The sequence below is a fragment of the Aptenodytes patagonicus genome, chromosome 2 (genome assembly GCF_965638725.1).
Source record: "Aptenodytes patagonicus chromosome 2, bAptPat1.pri.cur, whole genome shotgun sequence".
Taxonomy (NCBI): domain Eukaryota; kingdom Metazoa; phylum Chordata; class Aves; order Sphenisciformes; family Spheniscidae; genus Aptenodytes; species Aptenodytes patagonicus.
Window position 1 is genome coordinate 135,363,816 of NC_134950.1, and position 21,949 is coordinate 135,385,764.

The window sequence follows — 21,949 nt, forward strand, 5'->3', positions numbered from 1 at the left end:
GGATTATTATTTGGGTATACATATATAGATGACTAAAGCTCATACAGCTTTATGTAGGAATAAAACAGTTAAACTACATAGATTAATTTAAAAATAAGTGTGCTTATTGGTGCTTACTATTATTGCATACTGACTATACAAATTTACACAGTACTGAATGACATCATGTGGATAGTGCATTTTATTTTATTCTGCAACTCAGGTTGGAGCTTATATTGTAAATTTAAAAAGACCAACTAAGAATACGGCAGCTGACTGCGATGTAGATGATGTTTCCTATGAATAGATTTAAAACTATACTACCTGAGTTTTGATATAAGGTGAGCAGGAGGTAACAAAGTTTGTAAAGTGTATGCTTCAGAGACAAGCCAAACAATTTAGTCAGCTTTTCTCATAACCAGTAAAGTGGTCATGTAATGTCACTTAAGATGAAACATTTTAAAACTGATTTTAAACAAGACGTTGACAAAGCATGTAATTTGTGCAACTTCCTGACATAGATATTATTAAAAATGAAAAGTTTAGTAAGGTCTAAAAATAATGAGGCATTTGAATGGCTATTATTTGTAGTTACATTAGAGAAGAAACCATCATTATAGGCCACAATCAACTGGTAATAGTATTGGGTAGAAATTTCTTCCCATTGGAAGCTACTTAATTTTACTGCTCAGTTAGCTCTTACACAGAATTTCCAGCATCTCCTGAAGCATCTGATAGTGGGCACTGCTGAAAATGAGATCAGTTTGAAAATGGTTACTGAGACGTTGTAAAAGGGTATTTACCCAGATGAGGTGTATGGTCACACACCTATTAAGACCTGTCAAGTCAAATCCATGCTAAAGTCATACAACATTGAGTAAAATTTTTAAATAACATCTAGTAGATCTTGGTTTCTTCACTGAAAAATAGCTTTAACAAATATGTGCATGTTACATTTAAGTTACTTTGGGGGCTTCTTTGGGGAGCATGAAGAAGGAACAGAATGTCCGGCTTTGGTTCTGTTCAGATATGGTGCTTTAATTGTATTAAGTTGACTTAATTTATGCAGAACTTTGCCCTTCCTCAAAATTTAGTTTTCAGCAAATTTGTATGGTTCGTTTAGTATTTCTACTGCTTGTGGACAGCAGTTATGTTAGATATCCTGACGTTATGCTCAATGACTGTACACCTAGTCTAGTTCATACACTTTTTCTCCTCCATGTTATTGATGCCTTCAGTCCTTGTCCCTGATCATGGACCTCAACTGTTGGTTGTCAAAATTGGTGCATACAACATTAAGATATTGTTTGTTAATAATTCACTTGTTCTTCTTTGGAACAGGCAGGCAGCTTGACCAAACAGAATTCGTTGTCACCTGGAGGTAATTTGTCATTTTCCTTTTCAAGTAATGAGTCCAGGATTTCATCTTGGCTACAGTCTTCTGAAGACATGGAAAAATGCTCAAGAGGTAATGATATTTGAAGGAAGTTGAAAGTAGCCTATTTCCCCTAGTTTTTCTTGACAAGAATACTACACTGTAAGTAGTCATTACAGTTAGAGTTTTCTCTGAAACTGGAGGGAGGAAAGGGGTGGTTGTTGATTAACTGGCTACTCACTTCTTCTCAAAAGGACTAGTGATTTTGGATGTGGGGGTAACAATTGTGGGCACCTCTTCAAGGAACCTATATATTTCAGTACATTTTTTTTATATACGAACATCACCTTCAGTAGTAAGATTTGACCTTTCCTAAGCTGGGTATTCAAAAAAGGGAAGCATCTAAAATCTAGTCATTTAAAAAGCACTAAATCTTCCTACTTCAAAGTCACTTTCTGCTTTCATGCTTTCCTAAGAGCATGAAGATCTTTCTCATGTTGGTAGTGTCTGTGTGATACTTATTTGGTAAAGTTCTGCCTACCGGTGAGCTTCAGCTCTAATATAGAGGAGCCTCATCTCTAGCTCTGAATGTACAACTCAGTCTTGATGCCTATGGCATTGTTACCCTCACCATGAGGAGCTCTGACTAGTCCCAACCTGCAGTAATTATCATGTTATTCTCATTTTTCTGCAACCAACTAGGATAAAATATCGTGATCATTATACACACCATGTAGATGCATTTCAGTATTTTGAATTTGAACATGAAGATAGAAGGATACAAGCTTTTTATCCAGTTGTCTAATAATGTGCTTTTAGTCAATGAATAACTTAAGCTAGCTACAATCAAAATAAGACTAACCTACGAAGAAAAAAAACTCTCAGTGTGTCTGTTACTTTAGGGCAACTGAAAATACTCTCTTTTTCAAAACAGACCTCTCCAATTGTCACACATATTTACTGGAAATGAACCAGCTGTTACAGAGCATGGATGTTCTTCACAGGACATATTCAGCGCCTGCTATAAATGCTATGCAGGTTTGTTGTTTAAAAAACAAAACCAAAAAAAGTTTTCCCTTGCAATTCCAAAAAACAACCCCAAATCCTAAAGGATCCAAGGTATTTCTTCTTAGCTCTGCTATTTTCATGGCAATCTGTATTATTTTTGTCCTGTTTGTTGTTAAAAGGTTGGACCTTTTGAAAGCCCAAAGAAGGAAAAGAGAACACACAGGAGGTGGCGATCCAGAGTTGTTGGGAAAGAGGCTAAAGGAATGTTACAGGTGACTTCAGTCCTTTCAGTGCCCATCTTTCTTCAAATCTTAGTTATTGATCACTTCTCGGTGTGACCAGTTTAGAAAATATTAATCCTTTCTAAGTAGTGTTCTGTGCTAGCTCATTTTAAGTGGTAATCTATCAGACAAAACACAAATACGTTGTCATTGATATCTGCAATAGGATCTGTGCTGTTACTTTCAGGGGACTGGTCATGTTTTTTACCCATGTTTTCAATCTGCCTCCAATCTGGGGGGGTTGCGGTGTTGGGGTTTTTTATCAGTACAGATTTTTGCAAATTCTCCAGATAGTTTTGTACACATTTGTATCCAGAGGCCATGTGATTAGATACTTATAAGTGGGGAAAAATAGTATAGCATATGCTACAGCTCTCAATGGGCTTGTTTCTTGGAGTTTTGCCAAATCTCCAATTATGATATCTTGGGCAAAGTTATATCTATGGTTTCATTTGCCAGGTGTCATCCATTCCAAGCCTATTGGTAATTGACAGCAGTTTTTCCAGTTTTGGTGCCTCCAACATGTAACCCGGGTGGGTACAGTAAAACAAAATTTTCTTTGCAGTTTGTAAAAACATCACAAACGGCTTTCCTCCTTACAGGTGCCTTCAGTATTTTCTGCCCCTATGAGACTGCATGCTTCCAATCCAAACTTATCTACAATAGATTTTGTAGAGGAGAAAAATTACTCTGATGGCTCTGAAGCATCATCAGAATTTACTAAAATGCAAGAGGACTTATTTCATATTGCACATAAAGGTAAATGAAATTGTCTTTCATATGTGGTTTTGTATCATTGCAATTTAAATAATGATGTGAGTTCTGAGAATGCTTCCTGTTTAATGTTTAGAAAAAGCAGAAAATGTTGAGATCTTGAGTAATTTGAAAAAAAGTGGCTTAATCATAACATTTTTTTGTTTTTTATTTAATAAAGGACAGCCCTTTGTTTTATGTGCTAAAAACCCAGATTGTATTTTTTTGTCAAAAGGTAAAAATCCTAAAATCAGTTGCTATAAACACAACAGCAGATTATACTCTTTTGTGTTTACATGCGCATGTGTGTATATGAGCACATGTATGTTTGTATATTCGGTGTGCTTCACTGTATTTCAGAGTCAACATTTATTGGTGATGCAAGGGTTGCTATGGTAGTAACCTATTTTTAGTGAATACAGAAAAGTAAAATCATGTAAAGCAGCCAGAGGGGCAGCTTGACTAGAAATGTTTCTTCTCCCAAAATCATTTTTCATTAGCAGTGCTTTGCTCCATCAGCGTCGCACCAGAAACATTTTTATTGTTTAAGTGATCTTGGTGAGGAAGGCACTTAAGCATTTATATCTGAAAGACTTTTGGAAGTATTGGCTTTGCCCCTTTTGCACAAGATAATGGTTCATGTTATCAATAAGCATTCTTTGCTTGTTTTTGCCCTCTGGTGCTGATTGATTCCGTTATGTAAGGAATATACCTAAGTAGTAAACTTTATAAAGTCAATTATATTCAAAACTGATGTATGTTTTCCAAAAAGGGTGGGCACAGTTGGAAAAGTTGCTATTAAGCAGAGCAAAGAGATCACCTACTCAAGATCATCTTACCTGAAATGTCCAAGTCAGAAATTTTAGTTAGGTTGACCCATGCATTTGAGGGGACAATTGACTTGGTACTATTTAATACAGTATTGTTTTATTAAGAGTACAAAGAATTTTTTTCCAAAGTTGCTTTATACCGCACCCCTCCCAAAACAGGGTAGTGAAGAAAACTTTTGCTTTAGCTTTTGATATAAATTAAATGAAATGTAACATTAGTACTTTAGTATGTAATAATTCTTGAAAATTTAAGTTAGTATACAACTTATTAAATGACATTTAAGATCACTGAAGATTCTGGTCATGTCATCCACATATGAAAGGCTAACAAAATAAATCATAGTGGATAGTTCTTTGTCCCCATCCCCTGTGATACTGTTAAAGATTTCTTCAGATAGGTTCAAGTATGAGAATTAGCTTCAGTAATGGTTTGCAGTGTTGAAATATACCTTAAGAATATTTTCTTAGAAGAGTAAATTAGGTTACAGCAAATACTCAGTGAAGTGATGATGATTCAAGTTAACTCAGAGTGGATGATTAGAAGGGGGAGGTATCAGAGATTTCTTGTTCTTTGCCCTTTCCATGCATCCATGCTCAGATTTTACATCTCCATTTCCCTGTAAATGGATACAGTTCTCATGACTGTATTACAAGGCTTGATTAGGCCCTCAGAAATCCTCTCATTCTCCAGTTAGATGAATGTTGAAATCCTACATAAACAAATATTACTCGAATAAATTTTTATTCCTTGTGGTTAAAGAAAAGATTAAAAGTCTTAAAAGTAAAAAAGTAAGGAAAGTGCATTTCCCCTTTAAAAATCTAGTGATTTTAAAATTGCATGATCTGTTGTCTGATTTAAATGTTTCAGGCTGGTGATACTGGCTCAGGAAGGAGTAGAAGTAGCAGCGTAACGTGCACAACATTCAGGATCTGACCCTTTGAGTCACTAAATCATCTAACAAGCTGAAATTTCTTTATCCCAAAAAGAGATAACAAAACTCAACACCACAGTTGACTTCCTTGTGGGGAAAGTACTAACCCTACAGCTGTGGCACAGTATGTGTTATAGCTGCTTTTTTGATTATTTTTTTTCTATTTCATTTTTTTTTTCTTCCCTCTCTTCTTCTCCCCCACTGGAATACTTAAAGGAATGTGGAATAGAGTCATGACCATCTGAAGATTCAAGCTAATTGGGGAACAAAAGCAAGTGAAGAGCAGATGTGGTTAGTTAGCTTTGTTGCCATCTGTCACAAATAATCAGAGTAATTTTGACTGTGGCTAATATAGCCAACACGGTAGTGTTCACCGTAAACATTTTTCCTACTAAAAAATCTACCCTATAACTTTGATTAATATTACTTGTTTTTAGTAACCCACCCTGGATCTCTCAACCTAAATTCTTGTTTCTGTCACCATAAATGATGTTTCATTGAAGTTTTGCATAATTGGTATGTATACAATTGGTAGCTGTTTTTAACTGTCAATTTTTACGAAATGGTTCTAGTTTACTTCACCTTGAGGTCAGCTTTCAGCACCATATCCACAGAGAGAGAAAAGCTGAAGCAGGTGCTGGAGCATGATGCATCCTCATCTCCATCTGCACAAATAGTTGGCTTGAAGAATGCCTTAACATCCGTAAGTGACATGCTGAAGCTCAGCAAGCTTCATTGTCATCAGATACTACTTTTAAATTTTATAGTAGTTAATTTCTGTTTCTTTAGTGTCTGTTCTGTGCTAGAATTTGCAGTATTGAATCATAGTAAGTTATTATATATGGTGTTTTTCAAAGACTCTTTCCTAAATGTTAAAGGTATTGTGAAATCACTGAAGTCTGATAGATTGATTTAGGTATATGGTATAATCTGTATCATTTGATAAGAATCAGAGGGCTGCTCTGTGACGATGACTCTACTTTCTCTCAAAACATACACCGTTTAATCACTCAGTTCTGGTAGGTTGCAGGTTTCCTTTTCCTTTTCTTTTCCTAAACAGCACTCAAGTATTCACTGTATGACTTGGCATAAAATAAAAGTGAGAGTGGCTGAAAGCACTCAGCTGTCCCTTCTAATGCACTAGAGCTTCACCATGCTGCACCAAGACACTGCAAAGCAAATTCAAGTTCAACTTGTTTATATTGACTTCTAACCTTAATTATCTGTTAGTCATCTAAAAGCAGCAAATGGAGCTGTTAGGGCAGAGTTCTAAATGACAAAAAATTGTGCTCTTTAAAAAGGTGGGGGTTTTTGATTGGTGTGCTTTTTGTAATTGGTTGAGACCAGAACTTTCAGGTTGGTCATGTTTGAACATGTCAACCAAACAGTGATCTGATTTCAGAACAACGAGTGCCATCATTACCATGGTCTTAAGATTTCAGTGTTTGTTGCAAATTCCTAATCAGAGGCAGGGGAGACTCTCTGGCATTGATAAATGTGATATAGATCATCTTAGAATTATTTCAGTATGAAAACTTCCTTTTGCTTTACAAAAGCTGTGTATGGTTATAGTTTTTTAAGCGTATAACGTGCCTCTCTGCCTAGACCTTTAGAGGCTCTGATGTCTTCATAGTATTTAGAGAAAGCTGAAACCTGTTCTATAACTGTACTCACTCATTTGCGCTTCTTTGTTTTTGGCTTTCAGATGTTCCACTTCTGATATTTGAATAGGTGACTTTTATTTTTCCAGTGTTATTTGCCTACCATTTTATAAAAAAAAAAATGTTTTAAGATTTCTGAACTCAGTGAACACTCAGCTTAGCATGAATTTTTTTTTTCTGAGCAATGAAATTCTGTTGTCCATCTTCATCCTCTAAATGTCTTTTAAAAGTCATGCTTTTAGGTCGTATCTGATACTTAATAAGCCTTTTGTAACCCATCCAGAAGTTGTCTGTGAACCTTGGCAGTTTCAGCAGCGGTTAACACCTGTGAGAGCTATTCTTAGCCTGCAGATCTGTAAAGCCATGATACCAACAGAAATTTTCTCACCCTGTGGAGAAGAGATCCTGTAGGAGAAAGGAATAAGCTTCCTTTGAAGACGTATGAAAGCACAGATATGATAAACTTGAAAGAGAGTCCTGTGTGGATGACACTGACTTCGTGTTTGTTGTTGTTCATTTCAGTTTGTTTTCTGTACGTGAGGAACAAAAAGTCAGACTCACAGGTTGAAAGCTATCAAACATAAGTCTGTTTTGCTCTCATCAGCCTGGCAGGGGAAGAAAAATGAACAGATTTAAAGTGGATAAAGCACCACAAAATTAGCATCTCTCTGTCTGCTTCTCCCTCATTAAGATAGTATCCTTGACCTACACACAGTCTAAGAAAAGCAAATACAGAATGGGGAAAAATACAATATTTTTATGTTTGGGCGAGGAAGAAGACAATAGAAAGAAGAAAACACTTTGTAGCAAACAATGAAAATTGGAAGATGCTGTTACAGGAAAGCTGTGTAAATTCTTTCTTGCACTTATTTGATGTTGTGGGTATAACACAATGCTGTCCACTTGAACACTTGACACAAAAGTGATATATGCCTGTATGGCCAATTCAGACCACACATATGTAAAGCCAGAAATTACTTTCTCCCCCCATCATCACTTTGAGCTTACTGTCTTTCCTGCTCTCAAGACTATTTCCAACAAAAATTTACTGTCAAAATCAGAAGCATTTGTGGGACAAAGCAGATGTGTAAACAGCAGGGTTCTCCACATCCTAGTGTTGATTCAGTTCACTAAAATGGGCAGTAAGTCTTCAGTGTTGTTCCAAAATTAGTAACCCAATCTTTTTTTTTCAGAGATATTTTCACTGCAGGCAGGGTTGCATTCTCTTCCTACAAGTCTACTCTAACTGACACCTGTCCATCAGATGCACCTAGCATGAGTAAATAACATGTAACAAACATGAGTTTGCAGTAGAGGCTTTTTATTCTGATCACTGCCATTATAAGCTGATAGGACATAAATTGTACCTGTACCTGTCTGAATTTAAGTCTTATTTCTCTGTCAGCGGAAGGCAAAGGGAACTGTCAATATAGCAGGCTGATGGGAAAATTGAATGGTTTTGGATGTGGCAAGAGTAAGAATTAATGTTGATAGAGGCGAGGTTGGAGACGGGTGAAGGAAGGGAGCTTGAAAAGAAAAAAGGTGCACAAAATTCATTTATTAAATCAGCTTGCAAAACCTGGTAACTTGAAATATCCCTGCCATCTTTGGCTTTTTTTCCTCCATTTGTGTGTCTTTTCCCTCACACTGAACAAAAATAGTTTTAATTTGAGAGATAAGGAACGAGGTTTGAAGCATTTTAATAAATGATTTGCTGAACCAGTGAAAAATCATGTGGTGATGGTGTTTTATACTGCACTTTAAATACTCTTCACCCCTTTTTACACAGTAAAGCCACATTCAAGTTAGTTGAGAGAACTTTATATCCCCAATATTTTTGTTAAATATTCCAGGCAATAGCACAAAACACAGATCTTAAAGACCGGTTACGCAGAATACATGCCGAATCTATGATCCTTGATTCAGCATCTAATGCAAAATCAAGTCCAGATTTGGTGAAGGTGGGTATGGATTTCTTCTTTCAGTGATGTCTGTTCCGCAAGCCCCTACATCTAGACAGTGCTGCGTAGCTGCATCTTGTCCTGTTCTTCATGTCTTCGCTATGGCGTATTGTGTTAGTAAAACGAGTCCGCTTTCATGGTTATGAGTCATTTCTGATGATGCATTGTGTAATATTTGATTTCAAAGACTTTCCTTGTGAGCAGTTTTCCTGAGCACACTTCCATTGCTTTTTGCTACTGGTTCCTGGTGTTCTCCCTCTCCTCCTGCCCGCTTCCCATTCAGCATGAACAGAGCTGCCGTCTTGTTACCCTCATGCTACTGTTTCTTTACCCCTTATTCCCTTGTTAACATTCAAGTTCTGTAGTTCTTTCTGTTGGCTGTCTAAATATTGTTAGCCCAGAACGCTGGCTACCAGCGTGGCTTGTGTAAGGTTTAGAACAACTATCAGACATTTCCATGAAAGGATCAAAGAAATGAGATGTACAAGAGCCCTTTCAGCCATTTGGTTTTCTTTGTGTGAAGCCAGGGAGTGCATACTTCTACATATCCAATTAGCCAGTTTGAGACATACTGATGTTCAGACAGTTTTTTGGCTTGCTGCAGAATGCATGTGAATGTGGTGTATTTATAGGTCATAGGATCTAGGTGTTAATGGTGCTAGTGAGGGAAGCAAGAACTGTGTTATTTCTGATGGATTTTCCTAAATGTTAACTCATATCCAAATTTGTGTTATGCTTGTAGTATAAATCTTTCATTAGAACTTGAGTGGATGTAACACTGGGGGTTTTATATAACTTATTATTTCCTTTTATTTTTAAAGGCAGTTTAGTCATTCCGTCTGTTCACTTCTGGTTTAGCTCTGTTTTAGTAGAGCCGTGTTTTGGTGATATTTAGCCGTTTGTTTTTTTTTTTCTTTAAGGTAGTTGATCATTCTAATGCCTTTTGCTTTTAATCCCATGAGAATTTGAACAGCACTTAAACTGCTATCCAGACAAGCATTAATGCATTATTTTTTAATTTCAGGAGTTCTTTATTTTCTTATTTAGTGAAGGTCCTTGCAATGACAATGGATTATTTCTGAAACTTGTTCTAGGCACTATATACACACACACACGACAAAAATAGCTTTCAAAAGGTCCTTTAGAGATTTCAGTCACAGAATCCCTCTGGCATGGTTTGGGATGGAACTTAAGGATGAAATCACTTATGCTGGAGAAGCTTCATTCTAGGTTTGTCTGAGGACTGTGATACAGTAGTGCTGCTGTGAGGAAGACGGGGCCACTGCACAAAACTTGGCTTTAAATGACACATCAGGTGCTATGATAGACCTGTGAAAATTGAAGCAGTATAAACTAGTATCTCAAGCCTTTGTATAAGGTAGAAGTTTAGTTTGTCTATTGGGCAGTTTATGTTGTAGTTTGTCATGCCAGAGTGGGAACATGAAAGAAGACAACCTGAAACTCTCACGTGATAGATATAAAAACGTGCTGTTCTTTTATGAGCCTTTCCTGCTCACTTTCCTTCTCAGATTCAAAATAGTATTGGAAACAATCCCAGTAGCAATGCTCACGTGTGTAAGATTTTTTTTTTTTTAACTTGTAGGCTAGTGTAACTGCCTTCCCACACCAGAGACGATGTTGAGGTTTTCTCTTTTCTTGCTGCTGTATCAGAAGGTTTTTTTTATGAAAAAAAGTCTCTTGTACGATAACAGTTTGTTTTGTTATCATGTCACCATTATCAGCACGTACTGAATAACATTCCATACTGTAGTAAAATCTACTAGCAGAAATGCCTTGAAAGAAGATTTGTCAGTTTGATTATAGACTTGTCAGATTGTTCATTATGTTGTTTTGAAAGTAAAACAGTACAATTCCTGCAAAATTATAATAGGGCAGTCATGGTTACAAGTTAGTAAACCATCTCATGCTGAAAAGCTTGAGAGCAGCTAATACACTCCTTTGGGCCAGCTAGCCCTTTTTCTTAGCATTGGTGGAGTTATCAGGGAAAACAATAGTGCACAATGTTCTCCAACCTTTTTACTGCATTCCACAGAATGAACCAAGTCTCACTGGTCACCCCACCTTTGCTAGGCCACCTTTTCGAACTCTGCTTACACCAATGATCTGTAGAGCTTCCATGGGAAGAGTTACCAAGATCTCCGTGGCAGTCAAACATGCCTGCAGCAGCAAAAGCAATGTCGCTTACGTGACTTCGATAAGTTGGTTTGGTTAACACAGAGCTATCTCAGGTGTGGATATGAAGGAAGGCTTTCCAAAGCACAGCATAGTGCGTGAAGATTGTCACAATTATCTAGTGAAGAAAGAGAGCTAGGAAAGCATTGCTATTATATAGAAAGTAACTTTGCCCCTCTGAATTTTGTATGCCACTGCACCGCAGGCTTTGCATTAAGCAAGGCTTGGGAGGAAAAGATTAATTCATTTGCTAAGATCAGAAGGGAATGTGAATCTAGGATGTAATATAAAGAGATGGGTGTTTTGTTCTTTTGGGGGCTTTTTGATGATATACTTGTGTATATCTGGCTAAATCATTCAAATATCAAAGCATTTTTACCTTTTTTTTTTTTTTTTTATGAAAAAGTACATGCAGTGCCATAACTGATTTACTGAATATGCTTTGCCTTTTTTCCCCTTCTTTTTTTCTTCTTCTCTTTGGTCTGTTTTACTTTGGTTTTAAATCCCCCTTTGAAACACATGCTACCTTTCACTAAATTGGAGAGGAGCATGTGCAATCTTCTCCCAGCGTTTTACAGCCCTTTAAGTTATGTGAACGTGGAATTGCGTGCATGAATGCTATTTGTGGTACTTCTCCTCTCAAAACTTTTTATTTCTTCTAAACAGGAAAATTCGAGAGAAGAAAGCAGAGGTCTGGTTCACCAGGTCTCCAATGAAAGCAGACTGTCTATAGCTGACTCTCTCACAGAATTTTTTGATGCACAGGAAGTCCTACTGTCTGCTAGCTCTTCAGAAAATGAGGTCTGAGCATTAAGATTGACATCATTCTGATGTAGTTTCTCATCTGCTACTTGGTGTGCAGTCTTTCTGAGTGCTAACTGCACATCAGATGACTGCCAGAAAATGAAAATTTTCAAACCATTTAGAAATTAATATGCTGCATGTATTTATTTGTTGTCATTGCCTCTTCACAGGAAAATGTAACAATTAGTATGGAGAAGTCTTATATGCACATTGAGGCAAATGGCAATTAGGTAGCTAATATGCAGATACTGCATATATTGTACTGTCTGGCTTGAGTTGTTATACAGGTGCTTTAGAAATTGTATCACAGAAATATATATTCATACCTGTCCTTGTGGTACCTGTAGGTACCTTGGGGCTGATGTCATGCATATTGGATTTTAATAGCTCATTTTGTCACCTCTCTTGGACTCCATAAAAACCTTGGCTTTTGATATGAGGAAAGCCTTCTTAGCTGTGGGGCCAAGAAGATGAAGATTTATTCTCCACTAAAAGAATAGCTGAATTTTCAATGATGATGATCTCTCCCAAACTCAGTTGTGTCTTCTTAGGACTTCTTAGTACCTTCCTGTAATACTGAAAGACAGCTTAAACAGTTCAAATCTATTAAAACAATAATTGCAGTGGAAAGTAACAATTTTCATGTGCGTATGGGGTTATTTTAATGAGTGATGTATCTTGCTTATTTCCCCACCCCACACTCAGGTATCAGATGATGACTCATACGTAAGTGATATCAGTGATAATGTCTCAGAAGATAACCTAAGCAATGACATGGAGAATGAAAGACAAACTTTAGGTAGGTTCAGTGTTTTATTATACCATGTTTTGAGAATTTTGTTTCTTTTTGTTTGGGATATTTTTTTCCTTCTCTTACTAGAAATAATTTGATATTACAGTTTTTGAGATGTAAACAGCCTGTGTTTTTTCTCTTACAGCCTCAGATTGGTTTTAAACAGCACATTCTGGCTAATCCGATTAACAGGGCCCAGGCACTGTTGATTAAGCAGGATAGTCGTGCTGTATCAGCAGAGAAACACCTATTTTCTTGGCTTCTTTGGTGCAACTCCCACTCCTTTTCAGTTCCTTTCATGGCCACAGGTTTTTTCAAAGTAGCAAGGCCTAGCTGCTTTCTTTTTTTCAAAAAGTAATTTTCTTCTTGTCACTCTTTTTTCAGTCGCAATTTAACAACTGCATTCAGAGTTCTGTTGGTTTTAGCAGAACTCAGTGTTTAAAGGAACATGAGAATAATTACACACTGGCAGGCCTGGTGTATGACCATAAGGATTTCTTTTTTGCATGTTTTAATCATGACAGTCTTGTTAGTACATATGCTTATTTAACTGTCTTGCTAATTAGAGACAGAATCAAAAAAAGAAGGAGAAGAATTGGTCATAACAAACTAATTGGCTTTGTGCCTTCAGCTCCTTTCAGCTAACCACAATGTTCTTCCCATTCTATCTATATTTTTATCTTCAAAAATGCTGAACAGTGGTTTCTTACTAGCAGCTGTTTCCTGACTGTCTCCAAGGACCAGTGGATCCCTACATACTTGGGTAGTTTGATATGCCTGGAGATCTGTTGTATTCTGTAACTGTTTAAAAATGAAGATTTTTTTTGAAAGATAAGAAAGAATACAGATTGATTTATTTCATGATCTGGACCTTAGAAAACTGTACTAGTGTGGCTGTTCATCTTCTTGTAACAAAGACTATCACTCTTCCATATTAGCAGCACCTCCACGTGCTTCTGGTACCTGCTGTTTCTGTGCTTTGGGCAGCCTGCCACTCCCATTAATAGCAAACTGCATGTCTTTTTCCTACAGGGCTTTAGCTGAACCCTAAATTGTGGGATTATGATAAAATCCTCTGGCCACTGTAATGTAGAAGGCCAGACTAGATGATGATAATGGTCCAGTCTGGCCTTAAAAGTCATTGAGTCTAGCTGGAGGTCAGATGTCTTAATCTCCTTCAGTATTTTTGCTGGCCATTTGTCACAGCTCTTGCAAATCAGAACTGCATGGGCTTTTCTTTTCACGGGGGGTGGGTAAACTTCACTGTATAGAAAATTTGGTATCTGAATATATTAGTTGTTTCTCTACTCTGTTTTGTCACCAGTTTACCCCAATTAATGGGCTAGTCCGGAATATGTAGTTCAGTCAATTAGTACTCTGCTTTTAATCAGAAGCTGTCAAAGGACATAGCCAAATCCCATTTCAGAGAGTTCTTTTGAACAAGGATAAATTTTTAGCATTTACCTCCTTCCTCTCCAGATATCCCCTCATTCCTGAGGTATTTAAGGGAACATCCTTCTTTTTGGCCTCTTCTGATATTAAATAAATTCTTCTAAGAGGGAAGTATAGGAGCCAACCTCTTAACAGTACAATTGTTTCAGGTAGATTTTTTGATTCATAGTGCCTGTGTGTCATTTTTATGCAAAAAGAAAAAGATAGGCAGCAGACTGCAAATAGTTCACCTGTCCTTGTTACCGTAACTCAGTCATATGAGATATTAGGATTTCTAGTTTGAGAGTGGCAGGAAAGATGGAAACTTCTTCCTCAAAACTTTGAGGCTGCTGATTCCACTTGAAAATCTCCATCTGAGGCATGGGCTAGCATACATGGCAGTGATGAAGAAGTTAGCCCTTGTGGTTATCTATACTTTGTCACTGTTGGAAGCACTAATGATATCATGCTTATATCAGTGGACCAGCAGAGGAAATACTGGTTGAAATCGTGCATTTAAGGGCAGTGATTCTTTGGGCATGTGCAGCACAGGAAAGATGTGCTGCCCAGTGCTGTTTTAACTCCTCCAAGACAAAGCAGTGTGAGGAAAGCCGGATGAGGACAGGGATTGACAGACTGGGGCTATACCTGAATGTCTCCAAATGGTAACTGATTCTAGGGCAGGAGCTTCCTAGGTGCTTCTAAGGACGTGTAAAGATAAAATATGTTCTTGTAGTGGCAACCGTATTCCTCTCTGAAATGAGATTGATGTACAGCTAAGCAATGTAATTACTTCAGACTAGTGCCTGTTGCAGAAGCTTGTAGCTCTATTTTGATTCTGCCACAAATAATTTCATGGCACACTTAGAACTATTTATCCTGTTCCGATTGCTTTGACAGGGCAACACAGACCTCAGATATTCATGTCAAGGATTCTTGACCTGAGTCCTTTTTTTTTATCTTCAGCAAACCCATAGCTCCACAGTTGCTTCAGCTTTTCCACCTTTAAAACAGGCCATTTCTCCACCAACGTATAGGCGTATCTAAAAGCTAACATCACTAAAATGTTTTAAATGCTAAGCACTGTGGGGAGCACTGTGGAAAAGCCTGCATGTAAATCTGTGGTGCAGTAAATTTCCCTGGTAGGAGAATTCAAAAAAGTAGGAAAAGATAGGTAGGAGTTGTTATTATGCTTGGATCTGTAAGTTATGCCTTGCCTTCTGAGAAGTGTCAACTTAATTGAAGCTCTGTCAAGGAGGGAGATTTTATGTTCCTTAAACAGATAGGAATCCATCTCTGTTACAAATAAAATAGTTATAATATTTACTCATTCAAATTCAATGGAAAGCCTGAGTCTTTCTTATAGCCTTTAAGGGGAAGGAAGGTCATTTTTTATGCATCTTTTGTACCTGGCATTTACCTCAGTTAACATACAGAAACTAAAATCTTGTTCTTAATTTTATCATTTTTATAACAGGCTATCTTCAAACCACAAGTGAAATACTCGAATGAATTGTGAGGGTGGAAGGAAGTTTTGACAGAAAAAAGATGGTTGCATTTTAATGTATGTTTGCAAAGGGGATGAAACTAAGTAAACAGTGAATTGACTTGTTCTGCCACTTCCTTCCTTTTCAGACTGTATTTCTGAAAGTGGAATTGGATGCAATTCTAAACGGAGAACATGCTTACCAGCCCCATGTCCTAATACGAGTAACATCAGCCTATGGAATATCCTGAGAAATAACATAGGAAAGGATCTCTCCAAAGTGGCCATGCCTGTTGAATTAAATGAGCCACTTAACACCCTTCAGCGTCTCTGCGAGGAGCTGGAGTACAGTGAACTACTAGATAAAGCAGCACATACGCCTAACCCATTTGAACGGATGGTAAATATGTTATTCCAAATACTTAGTAACATTCAATATAATTAGAATAGGGTAAATATAAAAACAATCTGCCAAAGAAATGAAGACTTTCTGTTCCATTTTTCTTTTTCTCCCAGTTGAGAGTGGCAGACTGTCCAAACGTGTGTCTGTACATAGTTATATACCCACTATTTTTGACTCTTCTGCATAATTTGTGTTGCTTTGTCAGAAAGTCTGTCTCCTCAAGTACCTTGCTGTCCTGCAAGGTTAAACAAAGAAGTAGTTTAGTTCTGTTTTGCAGCTCTTACTCTGTATGATTAAAAATTTACAGCAAAAAGGGAAGGGGAGTTGAACTAATACACTTCTCTCTTGGGTATGAAAGCTACAATATATCTTTTTTTAGGGGCATCTAATCTGGTAACACATTTGTGCATAGAGGATGCTGGATCTTCCAGTCCTACACTACTGTGGTATCTTTATATTAACTAAATTAGCTCCATTTGCTTTATTAACTCGTTTTGTGAAGTTTTGGGGTTGATCCAAAATGTTCAGGATCTCAAAACTGGGAAATATGACTGTATGTTGGGTACAATAATGGTGTCATCTTCTGCCAGTTCAGAACCCTGAATTCAGCATTTGGCAAAAGAACAAGTGAAAAATGCATTTCAGTTGTTCTGCTTCCAGGTGCACAAGAGCTACTTAATATGTAAGCCCATAAATAAGGGATTAAAAGCTCTCTAAATTATCTTAAATGGAAGCTATAGATTGTCCCTTAAACTGAATTAAGCCTTTTCAACTCAATATATCTTATCTTAAAATGAGGTTATTAATGAATGTAAATAGTTGTGTATAAATAGTTTGAAAAGCCTCTTGCTCCATTCTGACACTCTTCAAGGGTTACAATTTAGTGTCTGTTCTCAGGACAGAGGGTGTGGCTATTTACTGGGGTTTTCGGTGCATAGCTTTTTTTGTTCTCTTGAGAACATATGTTAAAAGGAAAAGGAAAGACGCAGTAGTTGTTCATATGGGAGTGAAAAGAAGCCTTTTCCCTCCTTCCCACACCCAACCATCTGGAAATTACCTCAGAATGGAGTATTCTTTGCCTTTGAGAAACTCCTGAAGCAAAATAAATGCTAGCTGTTGCATAGTAATTGTAATAGTCCATAAAAGAGCCATTCTGAAGTGGATTCAATTTCTGAAATTGTGAAAGGAGAGCATCTACGCTTTCACAGGATGGGGAAAAGGGAATGAAAAGGGAGAAAAATGGTACAAAAGAGACCTGAATCAAACAACCCCAAATCCTAATTCCTCAGGTTAAGGAGGAATTATGCTTGAGTTGACTGCAAAAATTTGGAAGGGTTACCTGTGTCTCAATCATAATCAAGAACAGTTTCATGATTAGGTAGTAGCACACAGTAGATAAAAGGCAATTCAATTCAAACTGCATTAAAAATAGCAAACTTGGTGAAAACTCATGCAATACTTCCCTGTGCCATGTTTAGGAAAAAGGAGAGTTGGTAGATCCTTAGAATCACAGACCATAACTATAAAAGCCAGTTATAATACAAAATCTATACTGATTTTTAAGGTTACTGCTTTGAACTGTGTTGCAGAATGCTAAACTCTTTCAAAGAGTTTTCAGAAATTCTGTTTTCAGTTGGTGAAATTTGCAGTGTTTGACCCTAATAACTCCATCCCTGGACCCTTGAATGACTCTCTGAAAACTGAATAATTCTCTAGTGTGTGAGCTAGTGCTTAACTTGCAGGAGGCATGCATGTTTGTAGTCTGCAAATGATGGGAAAAATACAGAATCTGATGTTAGGATAAGACCTTATTTTTTTTTTCTGCTGTTAAATCAGAATGTACAGCAAAAATTGTGCATGGCTGTGGTAAATTAATTAATCAAAATTCCATGTATGTTATTCCCAGGTGTATATAGCTGCATTTGCAGTCTCTGCATATGCATCCAGTTACTACCGAGCTGGAAGTAAGCCATTTAATCCTGTGCTTGGAGAAACCTACGAATGTATTCGTGAAGATAAGGGTTTCCAGTTCTTTGCAGAACAGGTACTGTATGCTGCAACCCTTAGATTTGCTACTTGATACACTGCTTAATTCTAAATGCATGGCTGGAATCCTCTGGAATTAATAGCAGAAGACAAAATTACTTTACATAACCTGAGCCCAGCAAAACTTAAGGGATGTTGCACAATTATAAATTAAGAAAATTGGTTTTTGAGGAAATTCTGCTAACTCTGGGATGGAACATGACAAACAACAGCTGACATTTGAGAAGCGAGGACTGGCAGGCTGCCTACTCCAGTAACTAGATAACTTGGTTAAGTAGAGTGCAATTCCCCATGCTGAAATCTGATCACAACTGCAACAAGCATTCACATTCTTGTCATTTTCTTTTGTGTGTGATCATTAAAAATACTGTATCTTCAGCTGTTTAATGTCTTCTTTTACAACAAATATATCCCTTGTGTAAGTCAATCAACCACTAGTATTTTCTATGGCACCATGAATATTTCTCCTTCTTGTCCAAATACTTCGTGGGCTAAGCTTTTCAAATCTGGTACCACAGCTTAGTAGGTGAAGGATGTATACAACACATCAAGGTCTGAGTGTTTATGAAAAAAATTCCCCAACAGGAGAATAATTATTAAGTATGGGTTAAAAATACTGAATTTAAACCAGACAAGTTACCAAAATTGCTAAGCTTGAGACATATGTTAAAAAGAGATAAAATTTAAATGACCTGGTGCCTAGCATAGTAAGAATAATTGAAAGCTGTCTCGTTCTGTCTAGACGTAACAAAAAAAAAAATTACAAAAAGTGCAGTGGGCAAGGGTGTACAACCTAGAAATTTGATCAGAGAAAGCCTTCTAAGAGGTTTCCTTTAGGAAACGAAAAGTGTTTTTGACCATCTCTGAGGATACAACATTTTGTACATTATGTTTTAGAACTGACAAAAAGGAGTGCTATGTGATCTTTCCTTAGTCTCGGGAAATGTCACAGGCAAGAGTAAAAATAAGGAAAAGAAAAAAAAGGCAAAACAGTCAAAGCAAGAATCAAATTTAAAGTTCAAGTAGTGTATCTGGGTCTTCATTGTGTTACTTCAGTTCTAAGATGATGTGTATAGAGCACTGCGCTTACCAGTGTAACTTCAAACTGAAGTAACAAAGTGGTGAATAAAGGTTGGTACTGTGCTTAATGTTAGATTGAATTAAAGGAAGAGATTTTCCCTTGAATATTGGATAAATCAGTACAAAGGCTACTTTTTCTAAAGAGGAATTTTAATACATGAGGGGGCTTGGGCTGTTAACAACTATTGTTCTAATACGTGCAATAAGTGACGTGAGTTTATGGAGTGATAAAATTACTGTAATAGTATGGAGTGGAGGAATATTAGGAAGCGAGGGCAGTATAGGAGGAAAGAAATTTCATGCAGCTTGCACACATTAAATATTTCTCTTCGCATCAGGAGCTGTTGCTTATTGCTTGTTTCTGCAAGCATTTTGATGCTTCCTCTAGATAACTTGCTAGTGCAGATAGTATGTAATCCATGGGATAGATAGGCAAAACATATAAAATAACAGAGATTCTGTTCTATTACTAGAGTGAGTTTAGAATAACTCCACTTAGCACCATGACCTTACTCTGGAATTATAACAGTTTAAGTGAGAGCTAAGTTTAACCCATGAATTGTAGTGACATCTGGGGTTAATCTGGGTACAGTATGTGAGAGAGAGTGTTGCTCTTGGTGGATTAGGGCATAGCTGAGAGTAATTAGTACTTTTCTCCTTTTTTTTTTTTTTTTAAACCAAGTAGAGGATGTTCAGTAAATAACTGGATGCCTGCAGAAAAAAATTATCAGATTTGCAAAATGAGTAACGAAGAAGAAAGCAGAACTGCATTTGAGCCATGTAGGTGGCTAAGAAATTAAATTCATAGTGGGAAATAGCAATTTGACTTGAAAATAAAGTTGTCTCTCAAAAAAACAGTAGGCATTACATGTCAAAGAGTTGGTCCTGGTTAGTTGTTAGTCATATTCACCCAGAAGGGAGAATTTACAGCCAAGGAGGAGTGGCTGCTTTCACTTTGTGCAGTTACTTTATTACTTACTATTCCCTTTTAATAGCCTCCATTGTGTGTTTCTTTATTTACTCACAGTCCTTGCTTTGCTATTTTGGTGGTTGCCCCAATTCATGTATGTGCTATTACCCAAAGCTGATAAAATGCAGTGCACATGGTTAGAGTTTCGCACTAGAAACACCTGAGGTGTCACTACTGCAGTATTAAGGGTTTCTAGATGGAATTTCATGGCTTGATTTCTCCACCCATGGCCCCCTCAGAGATGCTGATCACTGTCTCCTCCCTCATAGTCAGCGTTTTGTGGTTATTTACTGTACAGAAGAATTTGGCCCTTTGTTTTTTTTATTTTTGTCTGTGTGCTTGAAGTGCGGCTTCTGTTAGTATATTAAGGGGGCCCTAAGGGTAAATGTAATTATCACATTAGAGACAATGTACAAAATATATAGTTTTTCACTCGATGAACAAAATTCACAGGCCTTTTAAAATAAGTGCTTCCTATTTCTTTCAAGGCTTCTTAGGTCTCAGTACTTTATTAATCTCACTGACTCCCCCTTCAGGACACAACTGCAAAAGGAAAGTAAATGTTCAATTTGTAAAGGCCGTATATGAATGAAAAATGAAGGAGAAAAAAAAAAGAACCCAAACCAAAATGACTATTCAAGTGTTAATATGTCCATCTTTTTTTTTCTCCTTTCATGTCTTGCTATTAGGTCAGTCACCATCCACCTATTTCTGCATGCCATGCTGAATCTGTGAATTATACTTTTTGGCAAGGTAACTCTTCAGTCTATCATTTACTTTTACAGTGGTCATAATATTTTCATTGTATGTCTAACATGAAATATCCAGAAATTGGGAAAAGGTGACATTCTCTGCTTAAATTGTATTAGAATGGCTTTAAGAAATGCTAGCCTATACTTACTTGCATGCTTCTTACTTGGATGTTCTGACATTATAAAAATGTTCAAGGTTTTTTTGTAAAATTAATTGATTATTCTTTTCATGTACAAATATCTGCATTTCTTTAAAATCAGGTTTGTTTTGGGGAGGAGTTCTTTAGTAAAGAAGAGTTGTACCTCAAGCTATTTATAAAACAAACAAGCTAGAACACAGCTTGAAAAACTACAAGTTAAATCCTGAGCCTTGGCAGATCTTGTAAACCTGTTCTGAAAAAAAATTCCCAAAATGAGCATAACAGCAAGGATAAATATATTTACCATGTCGTTCTCTGCTGGCATTATTACAGTATGTAAGATTTTGTGCTATTTGACTACTAACATTGTGTTTCAAAAAAACTGTTTTGGAGCTCTGTTTGCTGTGTAATGCTAGTGAAGTTGTCAGCCAGTCACACTACCTGTGCGGTTAGATATTTCTGGAGTGTACACAGAACATAGCTGTGCCTTTTAACTCAGTTAAAATCCTTCATCCAGAGGTTTGTCAATTCACAACGTAGCCATGTTATAACCTTTAATTCTGTTATGATTGACTCTGCTGACTTGATTATAGTTATTACGGCTGGAGCCACACTGAACAGAAATTGGAACTCTGTCATTAGTCTGGGTTTCATTATTCAATGTGATTCTTTGCTTTGTAAACAAATACAGGGACAAGAGTCCTTTTGTTCTTAGCCAAAAAGCAGAGATGACCAAAAATTTATTCAGTAACTGAATACTGTATAAATAAGACTAGATAGCAGCCTGTCTTCATAAAAACTGATGAGACTGATTTGTTTAACATCTTGACAACGGTTATCACTCAAATATTTTAACACTTGCATTTAGAGAGCAAAGCTCTTCTGTAAAGATGAGAGCTGAGAATCTGATCAATGAGAGAGAGTCTGAGATTTGGTCTTGATGAGCACAGGAGACTCAGGGTACTGCAGGGTTTGGGGGTTTTGTTTTGTTTTGTTTTTAAATGTGGCTAGCTGAGCTTATGGGAGATCTAGACAATGATTTTTTTCCAATGCAAAGGCAGTTTGTAAATG

The 21,949-nt window shown here is 36.9% G+C and overlaps 1 protein-coding gene across 10 annotated transcripts in view; it reads left to right on the forward strand.

The window, feature by feature from the left end:
* OSBPL3 (oxysterol binding protein like 3) overlaps positions 1-21,949 on the forward strand; it is a 100,512-nt gene that overhangs the window by 63,091 nt on the left and 15,472 nt on the right. For 8 of the 10 annotated variants that reach the window (XR_012994719.1, XM_076331312.1, XM_076331311.1 and 5 more), the window contains 11 exons: positions 1,321-1,447; positions 2,289-2,392; positions 2,542-2,634; positions 3,246-3,402; positions 5,731-5,861; positions 8,673-8,780; positions 11,640-11,774; positions 12,483-12,576; positions 15,637-15,887; positions 17,797-17,934; positions 20,676-20,739. Coding sequence is in view for 9 of the 10 variants with exons in the window: in XM_076331312.1 (XP_076187427.1) it covers positions 1,321-1,447; positions 2,289-2,392; positions 2,542-2,634; positions 3,246-3,402; positions 5,731-5,861; positions 8,673-8,780; positions 11,640-11,774; positions 12,483-12,576; positions 15,637-15,887; positions 17,797-17,934; positions 20,676-20,739 (1,402 nt within the window). In the remaining variant the exon portion in view is untranslated. The remainder of the gene's footprint in view (positions 1-1,320; positions 1,448-2,288; positions 2,393-2,541; positions 2,635-3,245; positions 3,403-5,730; positions 5,862-8,672; positions 8,781-11,639; positions 11,775-12,482; positions 12,577-15,636; positions 15,888-17,796; positions 17,935-20,675; positions 20,740-21,949) is intronic. The other 2 variants (XM_076331319.1, XM_076331320.1) reach the window with 1 other exon arrangement.